This window comes from Daucus carota, chromosome 4, assembly GCF_001625215.2.
Source record: "Daucus carota subsp. sativus chromosome 4, DH1 v3.0, whole genome shotgun sequence".
NCBI lineage: Eukaryota > Viridiplantae > Streptophyta > Magnoliopsida > Apiales > Apiaceae > Daucus > Daucus carota.
In genome coordinates this window covers 5069244-5081871 of record NC_030384.2, presented here as the reverse complement: position 1 = coordinate 5081871, position 12628 = coordinate 5069244, and the positions used below count along the sequence as shown (strand labels likewise).

The 12628-nt window shown below is 29.9% G+C and overlaps 1 protein-coding gene across 2 annotated transcripts; it reads right to left on the bottom strand.

Moving 5' to 3' along the window:
• Window positions 1-7635: 7635 nt before the first annotated feature.
• Window positions 7636-11213, bottom strand: LOC108192218 (STOREKEEPER protein). Of its 2 annotated transcripts, none has more exons than XM_064092393.1 (2): window positions 10154-11213; window positions 7636-7955 (listed from the first exon to the last, which is right to left on the bottom strand). In XM_064092393.1, exon 1 carries the CDS (start codon window positions 10985-10987, stop codon window positions 10163-10165), a length of 825 nt encoding a protein of 274 aa, XP_063948463.1. In that variant the 5' UTR covers window positions 10988-11213; the 3' UTR covers window positions 7636-7955; window positions 10154-10162. The 2 variants fall into 2 exon arrangements, with proteins under 2 accessions (XP_063948463.1, XP_017227785.1); XM_017372296.2 differs by having other exon boundaries at window positions 7636-7940; window positions 10154-11208.
• Between the last annotated feature and the right edge of the window lie 1415 nt (window positions 11214-12628).

The following is a 12628-nucleotide window of genomic DNA, read 5'->3' as shown; positions in this document are numbered from 1 at the left end:
GTGGACATCAGTTATGGTTTACTCTTGATGGAGCTAGAGACTTCGGTTCCTTTGCCTTACAGAATAGAATTGAAGATTTTATCGAAACTCCATAAGAAGCTGTTTTGATTGCTGATCTAAATCTCTTAGTGGATGAACTAAAGAGAGAAGAACAGAAAGCCAAAGGTGAAAAGAAAGCTAAAAAATGAGCTAAGTGAAAATTCTTTCTATCTGCTTATTTTAAGAAGCATTTATCCCCTTCACCATTTCATTTGATTGATCAATTTATAAATTCTATGATCAAATGATTTAGTATAACTTAACATTTTTCAGAAATAAAGTTTTAACTGTTCTGATCTATGTTAGTTAAGTTGACAGCATGTATAGATTGTAAATTTATTGTTATTGTCCATAAAAACAAATTGGGGGAGATTGTTGGGATTTATGGGTGATAGACAGCAGTCAACTTAACATTTTCATGTACTTAGATTTATCTAAGTAGAACATACTGTCACAGCCAGAGTATGTCTTTGTAGTATAGTTTTATCTCTGTCAGAACTATAATGGTCATACTTGGAAGAAGTTCAATTCAAAATTGTTCATGCCCTAAGGCGCGAAGACAAATGACAGCAAGATTAAAAGACCGCTACTGTCAAGATGTTTGACAGCAGTACTACACAAGGCAGATAGTTTCAAAGTCTCAACAACAAGTTTGCTCTTGACAACAACTTTGGCTGAAGCTCCGCAGACAACAAGTTTCTGCTTACATGACAGCAAACTCTGGCGTTCCTACCTAAAGCGTATTCAGGAAGCCATTGTCATCTCAATCATTGTTTTGACAACAAGTTCTGATGTTCCTATGTCACTGTCGCTGGAGATCTTGGATTAGATTTGACTCCACATCAAGTCAAATCTTGTGGCAGATAAAGATGTTCAATCCTAGGAATGCTGCAGAAAGATGTTTTGTAGCAGACCTATCAAGTATCAAGCCTATAGCTTGAAGCTCAAGAATACACAAAGTTGTGGATAACTACCTTGAAAGGAGACAAGTCACTTTCGTTCACCTCTAAGTTACTCAAAATAGAATGTTCTTAGGTTGCTTTTCATACAAGGTAACAACTGTAGAAATGCATGTTACGAATGTCACATGGGCTGTGTTCTGTAAAGTAGCCGCAAAAGCAAAAGACTACTTTATAGATCTACAGAACCCGTGGTGCCCAAGTAAGGTTAAACATTAATATAAGTATGGGAACCGAGCTTGAGCTGAGTAAGTGCAAACACAGAGAGATCAAACAGAGAGAACACCATGGGAGTGAAACACAGTGTATTCCTTGAGAAACGAAGCTCGAGATTAATTCTTCGAGGTTGTAGCAAAAAAGCAAGATAAATAAACCATTTATTTTGTGAAGTTAAATTACAAGTGTTCATAACTTAGTTTGCTTTCAAACCCCCTGTAATACATTCAAGGACCAACAAGAGCTGTATAGGGAGGATAAATCATCGTCTCCCCAAGTTAAACTCGTGCCGTACCAATATGTGATGGGGGGGTTGATACCGTTTATATATAATAACATTTTAAAGATAATAGATAAATTTAGTCATTTCTTTTGGTTAATAATATTTAAAATATTAATTATATTTTTAAAATATATTGACATAAGATGATGATATTTTATTTATTAGTTATATTTAAATGATTTTTATATACATAAAAATAGCTTTTAAATTATGAAATTATTTTGTTGGCTTTAGTCATTGTTTAATTATAAGTCTGATGATGTTTTTAAAATTATCATATCTAAGATTATATAAAATTTCGCATGAGATTAATGTTATGGATCGGAAAACGATGGGTGAGCTTTGTGATTTTAAAACTGTTTTCGGAATTCGAGATTCCTACGTATCTTTTCATAAATAAATAATAATCAAAAGTTTAGTTTGTGATAGTTGAACTTAAAGGTAAATTGTTTGGCTCGATATTTATTAATTATAAAAAAAAATTCTTATGTAATATAATTTTTTTATTTTTATTTCAATCTAACTGATAAGAATTTTTGTATTCCGACGTTATTTTCTTCTCATCATAAATATCAAAATAGAATAATATGAAAATTATCATTTTAAATTCTCATATATGTTGCTATAAAATAATATGAAAGTTATCATTTTAAATTCTCATATATGTTGTTTTTATAGAATTTAAAAGATGATATTTATAATTTAATGATAACAAATATCATATGATTTATTGTCATATATATTATAAACTATTTATCAATCACATTACATTAAATTATAATATTATATATGTAAATGTATATTTATCATGCTATTCATTTAAAATTGAGTTAATTACAGTTTGTAACCCCTAGGATTGCTCCAAACGCACTTAAGATCCTGAACTATCAAACGTGACATAATGCACTCTGAACTTTACATTCCTGTGCAAGTTGTAACCCATAGTCACTATACTGTCCAAATATGCCGTTAACTTTAACTGTTTGAGAGGTAACAGTGTGTATATTAGTTTCTAACAGCTACTTTACCCCTTGTGACTCCTCAAAGTTTATGTATTATATTTTGAAATTATTTCTGAACACACACAACGATGTAATAATTTTTAAAATATGTATTTATTTTAAAATTTTAAAATAAGTTACATCGTTTATGTAAAAATAATAATAAATTTTCAGATTCTAAATCTAGATACATACTTTAAAACTTATTTTAAATTTGTTTTACATCGTTGTGTGTGTTCAGAAATAATTTCAAAATATAATACATAATTTTTGAGGGGTCACAAGAGGTAAAATAGCTGTTAGAAACTAATACACACACTGTTACCTCTCAAACAGTTAAAGTTAACGGCATATTTGGACGGAATAGTGACTATGTGTTACAACTTGCACAGGAATGTAAAGTTCAGGGTGCATTATGTCACGTTTGATAGTTCAGGATCTTAAGTGCGTTTGGAGCAATCCTATGGGTTACAAACTGTAATTAACTCTTTAAAAATCTAATTACTAAAAACATCTTCTCGCCGCAGCCTCTCTCCCCAAACCCTATTTTCGTAGCAGCTCTTCCTTCTCTTTCTTAGCTGCGTAGGGGCTTCCACCAGATCTCCACCGGTGGAAAGCCCCAAAAGTTTTTATTTTTTGTTTTATTTTTTCAAAAAAACTTGTTGATCCCTCTAAAATCTTCTTTGTTGGGTAAGATTAACCTTTCTTTCTTAAGTTTAACATTAGTTTGTTTTTTCGGATCTAAGGATTTAAAGTCTTTTCCGATTTGGCATTCTATTTCTAGATCTTAATTCCACGGAGTTTCAGATTTCTCATTCTTCTCAGTGATTTAATTCTCGAAAGTGGTCTGAGTTATCTTGTTTTTGTGGGTTGTTCCCTAGATCTAAAGATTGCCTTGGTTTAGTTAGTATTTTATTTTCGCAATTGCAAATCTATGGTTGCTAGTTTGTCACGTTTGGTTTTGTTTTCTTGTTGTCTCACCGTTTGTGTGAGTTTTGTTATTTTCTCACCATTTGTGTGAGTATGGTGCTTGATTAGGTATTAAAAGTTACTAGGCGATTGCATTCTCAGTCGATAGCTCAAACTGTTTATGGTGGAAGCGAAAGTGGCGAAGCATGTGTATATATCATCTTCAACAAATCACGTGATTTTATCTCCGAGAAGAATGGATTAATCAGTGATTGTTTCTGTATTTTGTTTGTTCGACGCGACTGGTTATGTAGATTCCGTATGGCTTTTTATTATTGAATGAGCTCTTTTATAAAAAAAAAAAAAATTCTAATTACTGATTGGGTTAATATGAAAAACATAGGGTTACATAAATTTGAAAATATGAGAATAAATGTGTTATCAAGAATAGAAACAGATGCCAAGATTCTAATGGATGAGATCAACACAGCAAAAGATAATCAAGAATGTTTCATGTTTGATCTAATTGTTGATGGCTATATGGAATTAATCAAATACTCTGAGATAGTGGTACTTGTCTGATTATTCACGAGAGTGGATTACTAACTTGGTGATTTTCTCATTTGTAAATCTTGTTTGGAAGTAATTTGAGTCGAAAAATGTACGTAGGTTTATTTAAAAAGTAAATATACCTTGGATTCTGCCTAGATTGAGTTTGAAAAATATAAATGATATAAAACTCAACATAAATATAAATATGTAATCTATAGTATATATATATATATATGGGTAGCACTCCATAGCATACCCTCTTATATGGAGTTACGTAGCACACCATTATAAATATATACATAATATATATTCTATTATATTTTTTATGAAATATAATTGCAAATCTTGATTATTAAACCGAAAACGAAATTATACAATTTTTTAATTCCAAAGATCATCTAAAATTATGCAATATCTCAACATGATTCTGTAACAGAATAATAATCATCCAGAATTATTCTGTTGTAGAATCAGTTTCGAAAATATAATTTTTTAATCAAATTTTAAGTGTTAAATTACTTAAAATAGATTTATTTTATATTATTTTATATTAGAATCACGTTTTATATGTATTCTAATAATAAAATTGATAATTTATAGTGGCGCACTATGTAACTCCATATAAAGAGTCACTCTCTGGAATGTCAGCCTATATATCTATACTATTGTATACTTATATATAATAAGCGCAAGAGAGATAATTTGGTCGAATGGTCGTATGGTCGAAAAGTTTATCATCAGTTGGATCGTATATCGAACAAATAAGCATAGTTGGATTAGAACAAAATTAACTTTTGTTCTATAAGGCAACGGATATCTACTTGCATGTTCATAATTCCTTTTCCGAATCCAAAACAAATTTTGTCTTTCACGTGTTTATGATTTTTTTAATCCAATATAAATATTTCCTACTATTTTTATTTGTAGAATCATATAAATTGCACCTTCACAATTTTTTTTATAAGATATTTGAAAAATAATAAGCCGAATTTATGTGAAGAACGAATACAAAAACTTTTTCTTAATCTAAAATAGATTCTACCTTCTTATTGCATGTTTTCTGAAAAATATTTAAATCACATTATAATAATTCTAATATAAAATACATTTATAAATATAATCTGATAGGAGTTGGCGTAACGTATTCTACTCAAAATATATTAAAATTTGATAGAAAGAATTTAATACTTTGGCATGATACATACGGGAAAAGGAATGACTTGATTAAAATAGTTTATTTGAAGTCATTAATGGTTGTGATGGTGTATTTACAACAGTTTTAACTTACAAACAAATCATAATTTTGAATTTTATTTTATAAAAAATGTTAATTTATTATTTATAAATTAAATTTTTTCACACCATTTAAAATATATTTAAAAAGTTTATAAATAATTAAAAAACTCTCGTGCCTTGCGCGGGCTATAAGCTAGTATTATTAAAATCTAAACATTAAAAGTTTGGTCGGCCGGTACTTGGGCCGAATTATGAGCCTATTTAGATAATCAAGTATCCTTTTTAACTAAAAATATTATCTTCTTTATATTTTCTAACTAAAAAGACTCAACTTCCAAAAATCATATTGGACAACATCACAATTACCCTTTCTAACTAAAACAAAAAAAACTCTATCTTCTAAAATAACATCGAGAAACATGGTAATTAGTAATTACCTTTTTAACTAAAACACATTATCTTTTTTAGATTTTTTAACTAAAAATTCGATCTTCTATGATTAACACGAGCAACACACACCACACACACATATAAGAATATAATATTATATATATGAAATTATTAATAATTAACCGGTGATGTTTTCCAACAAAAATACATTGACATTATTTTTATATACTCAAATGATTTTAGTTTAAAAGTATTATTATAAATATATACTATACTATATATTATTATATTATTAAAGCTTGAATATATAAAGTCCAGTTGGTCGGTTGATCAGTCGAGTTTGGTGAGCCGGTTGATATTCGACCCAAGTCGTTATTTAGGTTTATATGTCTCTTAACTTATAATATGTTTTGTACTATATTGTTAATTATTAATAACAAAATACTAAAAGTTTATTGGTTGGTTCATATTTGGGTTTATATGTCTCCTTAAATTATAACATATAAAAACATATTTTAACATTCTCATTTAAATATATATATTCGACCTAATTTTAATCAGCCATTTGACGGACTTAACTACTAAGAATTTAATCATCTGTTAAATAAAAAATTTATTTAACCGCATTATTCTATCATAATTCTACTTTTATAATAAAATTATTTAAAGTTATAATATATACAGTAAAATAAAAATATAATAACTGCCCCGTGCATTGCACGGGTTATAAGCTAGTACACTATAATAAGCAACATGAGTATATTTGTAGTCGTCAAAAATTTTGGTTTGATATTCTTCTGTTAGAACTACAAGTCCCCAACACGTGGAGGTTTATTAGTCTTACATCATTAAACAGTTTCAAATACTAAAAACACTCATGACAATACATTTTTATATAATATTTCATAAAAAAATTATAATGATGTTAAAAAAATTATAAATATACAATTTTGAATATCTTTTTTTAATTAGAACCTTCATATAACTCTTTTTAACTCTAATATGTTACATGACAAATATCTTTTTACAATTTATTATCTATTTATAAATATTTTTCTGTTATTAATATGTGATAATTTATTATTCAATTATTTTAAATCAGATTTTACATATTTCGTATATCTTCGGAAAAATGATATTTATCGTGTATCAGGATTACGTAATGGTTAGTATTTGTATTGAAATAGAACACGTTAGAGTTAAGAAAAGATGTATGAAGTTTTGTTAAAAAAAGATATTCAAAATTAGATATTTATAATTTTATTTTTAACATCATTATGATTTTTTTAAAATAATATATGATAATATATTATTATGAGTATTTTTAATATTTAAAACTATTTAGCAATGTAAAAGTAATAGAGTTCGACTTGTAGTTTTATACACCAACTCAGAAATGGTTTGCGGTTAACTATTGAAAATAGACTATAAAATTGTTTAGACTTCAATATATTGAATTAATAGGAATCATGTATTCAGTTAGTTACTTTAAAAAATAATTTAAGAGTTTATTGCAAATACTTTTTTTTTCTAAATTATTATTGCAAATACTTTTAAGATATATTCAATTCAATTTTGTTTTCATTTGTGTTGGTTTATCCAAATTCTGATCATTTATCTTCTTATTTCATCAAGGTGATAATCTTTTTCCAAATATCAAGTTTTAAACACGGCCTAGAGTTTGTTTTGATCACTCATTCGATCAAAACTGTAATTAGAGGTATGTCCATCCTTCGGAGACAAAGAGGATTGTGTCTAAACAACTAGCCAGTTACATTAATATTCCTCCGCCTCCTCATTTGTTTACTTTGGGGAACGGGAGCTCGATACACATTCAAATACTCTCGTAAAATGTAGTTTGTTGAATTATTTTGAACTTTTTTTCTTCTGAATAAAAGTTTGTTGTTTATATTTTTATACAAAAAAGAATTTTTTTTAAAAATAATTTATACAACTATGCGCCTTAGAATGCGTGTCGAGCAGTGTAAAAAAAACTGTAAAAAATGAGAGGGAGATAGAGTATAAACATTTTGAGTGCACTTCATTGTCGAAGATAAATTCCCACAATGTAAATATAATTAGAGGAACAAATGCATTTGAACAAAAAGAAAAGCGCAACCCGAATAACACATATCAGAAGATAGTAGTAGCACATGAGAGTAAAGTTTACAGAGTTTATCACCCCCTAGACATAAATAGTTGCTACACTTGGCATGTAAAGGAATTACATCATGTAGAGTTCAAAAGATTTTCCATGGAATTCTCTCAGCAAAAGATGGCAGCTTCCAAAAGCTTTGTTTACATGCCACACCTAGTAGAGTTAGCGGGACTTTCAACCAAAATCAGCGACTATACCTGCAATGCAAGTCCCTGGTAAAGTGATTACAGAGATATACATGATCCAATCTGTGCTCATACAGTCATACGTTGCTGTCGAAAGTATAACTTTGGAATATGCTGCATTTTAGTTAGCAACAAGTGAAAACTTGATCTAGAAAACAGTGCATCTGATATAGTGCTTTCCATATGTTAGTTCTATCAAAACATAAACAATTTCTTCAACTAAATTAATTACACCATCTAAAGTTCATCGGTCATACATTTTTCTCTTAGCACAGCTCAAATCAAACCTTACATACTTATCCAGATTACTAAAGATTGCATTTGTGTCCATCTACAAAGGATTCCAAGAGAAAAGCTTGGTTCATTTCATTTACTTAGAAGTTATGCCCTATGGAGACAAATCCGGTTATAGCACAAATATACAGAGTTCCTGAATATTACAGGAATGAAAAGAGACAAAAACAAAGAGAAGTTAAAGTGACCAAAACAGATTACTTAAGTTTTTATAACTTACAGAAACATAGAGATGCCATCTCTGACATGAAGCGTCTGCACAAGTTTACAAATCATCTTCTCATTCGCCTTTTAGTTTATAAAAATAAGTTGGGTTTTAAGGAACCTACTTCAGAAAAAGATCCAAGCATGCCCAGGGACGGAGCTAGACTTTTAGAGTAATGGGGACAAAATATAACAAAGGGGAAAAGAAAGGAAGAGGGACAAAAGATTTGCTATAAAAAATGCCAAAAGGAATTGAACTTGTACTTCCCGGGGTAACGAAGAACACCTCAACTATGAGGGCAAATGAACTATATGATGAGAATCATAGGGCAAATGAACTATATGATGAGAATCATAGTAGAAATACATATTTAATATGAAGGTCAGTGGGGGCAAGTACCCCCACTGCTCCCATGCTCAATCCGTCCCTGAGCATGCCCCTGCTTTTATCATAAATACCAAGTAGTGTTACCAAAAAATACAAACCCCCAAAAAATATTTGCATTATTAACGCATAAATTTTTTAGCTCTATACCTCATGATAAGTTTAAATATTAGCTATATATAACGTTGAACATCAAGTTCAAAAAAAATTGGATATAACATAACTAGTTTCATTTTCAGAACTAATAACAGTGTAGAGGAAACACTAATATCTATTTTCTTTTAAAAAAAAAACTTTTGTATAGATTTCGAAATGGTGATTGAGGTAGAGTAAACCATTCATTCTGTAGTCGTTTGGCCGGCTATTGAAAGAACTAAAAGTCTAAAGTACCAGCAGTAGTTACAGTCCTAAAAAATTGATCTGCATTAAATTTAATGTAATTATTCACTGTAATTGCAAAAAAAAGGTTAATTGAGATCATGGGCTAGTATTTGAAACTTAAGTAAAGTGAGCCTATTTGGGAATATAAAAGGCTAACCAGGCACTCTCAACAGAAAGTGTAGAAACAAAAGGAATACAATAACTTATGATACAACTGCAAATTATTTTGGAAAACATCCCCCAAAGAGCTTATCGACACATTGTTTATAGACAAAGTATCCACATCTAAAGCATTCAAAAAGGATTTCAGAATAGTAGGAGTTATCAGAATTACACCACACGTATCTGACATCTTTTCTTTGACACCTCCATGAAACAAAAGTAAATGTGTGTGACTGATTGTCAATAGAAAGTTCAGTGGTACCTCCAAATCTGATGTTTCCAAGGAAATCAAAGCATTAGTGGTGAAAAGAAAGATCAGATTCACCACAGTAATTGAGTGTCAACTGATTATTAACTGTAGTTCAGATTTCAAAAGCTTAATCACAAATTTTCTCACATTCACAATTTTAGAATTAATTTAGAAAATCCCTTTCCACCATTCAAATTGTTTGTAATTCGCCTATATTAAACATTAAGGGTTGCGATAACTAATTTAATCTCAGCTTGAGATTTTAAACAGAAATATTTTTCTAGCACATCACATATGAATAAGGACAACCCTCAAATCCCAGGAGAAGTTGTTACTACTAGCATTTAATCTTTTATTAACTTGTCATGAACAAATGCCTTGAAAAGAAACTTAAAGAATCTATCAAGATAGTTAATTCCTAGAGTTACGAAACCACAATTACAAACCATACACAAGAGGCACATAAACAAAAAACAGCATTGAACAAACAATAGCCAATATTCTAGCTTTGAACTTAAATGCATAAGAATACATAACTAATTCAATTACCTCGCTCCACTACTGACTTGAGGAATTCATCATAGCTTCAGCCTGTTTAGCAATCAATTTCATCCTCTTCGCATACACCTGCTGCTGCATTACCAAAAAACTATTCCATTCCTCTTCTAATTCAGCAGCCTTCTTCGTCTCGAGTACTCTAAGCACCTTGTTCACATATTCTTTCGCCAATATCGTCTCTCTAAAGTTCTTATTCGCTTCAGATTCAAGTGAAGCACACAAACAAGGATACAATGACCACCAAAGTTTCGGCTTTGCCTCCGTCTTATTAGCCACATGATCATCCTTGCTATCTTTTTCCATGCCACCCAGAACCTCACTTCCCCAGATATCTCTTGAAAGCTCAAACAGCTTATAATCATGAGGTTTCCAACTCATGGGATCCTCACCATTCTCTACTTTACTCACATTACACAAAAATTTGTGCTTCAACTTACTAATCTTACTCACAAGCTGCGTCCGACTAACAATACAAGACAAGGAATTCTTGACAAAATTGCGAAACGCAGTCATATTCGAACTCAGATTACTCTGATTTGTTTCCTTAAACTCGATCATACCTTCCACCAACGCAATCTCATCCTCTTTAGTGAACACAGCCTTAATAGCTCGAGGCTTGGCATTGGGCTTCAAAGGTAAAGTGGGTTTCTTGAGTGCGGATGAAACATTATCACAAGTGGTTTTGGTCACTTGCTGTGATTCAAAATCAGAACCAGAGTCATCGCTACTTATTTCTTGAACAAGCCTCTCGGATTCGCTACTTATTTCTTGAACAAGCCTCTCGGATTCGCTACTTGAAGAGGGGAGATATTGGGGTTGTGCCATCAGGGTTTTCAACTAACACAAGGCTGCTTATTGCATAACTTTGAATGATCATGTGTTGTATCTAAAGGAATGCGTATGAATGTTTGATAGGAAACTCAAACGACAACCCTCAACATGACACGCTTTTCATTTAATGATAATACAAATCACCGGTGATTCAGTTTCAAATTTATATACTTTCTTTTTTTTCTTTTTGATTTTTTTGGATCGAATTTGTTAGATTTTAACAAATAATATATAATTAATTATTCTTTTTTTTGAAAAATATAATTAATTATTATTATATGATCTAGAAAAATCAAAAAATACATCTTAAAATAAAATAAATGTAGATTTTAGTAATATTTTTTATCTTTTTTTAATTATTTAATATATATAAATTTCAGTCAAAATTTAGTTAATTTAAACGGAAAAAAGTCAAATAAGACAAAACAATTTGAACGGAGAGAGTGTTTTCTTTTTAAGTTTGACCATTACGATATTTATAATCTTCATTCGGTTTCAATTTCAGATCTCTTTGTTTTAGGTGATTAAATTAGTATCGATTTATTGATTCGTACATGTCATGGTTATAGTTGGTAATGAACAGAGTTGTGCAAGTGTTTGATTAATTAGTGCAGGATTTTCTGGTGATTCGAATTGATAAATTACAATAAGAAGTGGTTTCATTCTTGATCAAGTTGCAGATTATCAGTTCGTACATATTTGTATTGAGTTGGCAGAGATCAGAATTGTTTATATTTTTGAGAAACATAACAAGGATTTTAAGGTCATTCAAATCTAAGGATTTGCGGTGATTTCATTTTATTTTAATTCAGGAGTCATGAATAAAATTTGAAACTTATGGATTCATTTATACGTCTTCGACAAGCAAGACTTCACTGCTGACATGGGGTGAGAGTCTCTCGACCAGAGGGGAGAGTATAGGAGAGGGGATATATCAGATAATTATATTTTCCTTTAATATGTTATTATTATAAGGGAATATAACCTCCATCCCGAATTAGATGTCCCGTTGACTTTGGGCACGTAACTTTAGGTGCATTGACCGTCTACTTCCGAAATTTATTTTTTTATTTTTTCTTTTATAAATGAAAATTTCATATTTTAATTTTTATTTGCAAAAATAAAATTTTAAAAATAAGTCACGTATCTATGCGGTCAATGAATCTTAAATTGTGTGCCCAAAGTCAACGGGGTCATCTAATTTGGGATGGAGGGAGTAGAGTTTTTTGTCACTCAACTTATTGTGAATTTAAGAACTTGCCACTGAACTATAATCTTTTCCTTTTTTGTCACAAATGTTAGGTTCGGATTTTTTTGTCACTGATGTTAGGTTCGGATTTGATTATTAACACTCTATTTGTAACAATCGCAAATTTTCAAGTACGTGAATAAATTAATTATTAAATTTTATGCGGTTAAAATTAATATTTAAATAAATTATGAATTTATCATTTAATAAAAATATTGGTATGTTAGCATGAGTTTAGAATATATATTGGTGCTCGCCAATAAATTACACGTGCTATTAAATTTAAACTATTTGTTACGTAAACAAACTAGTAGAGTTAAAGTTTTTATTTGTTCACGATTCACGAATAAACAAATATTGTGGGTTGGCCAGAATAAATATTTAAT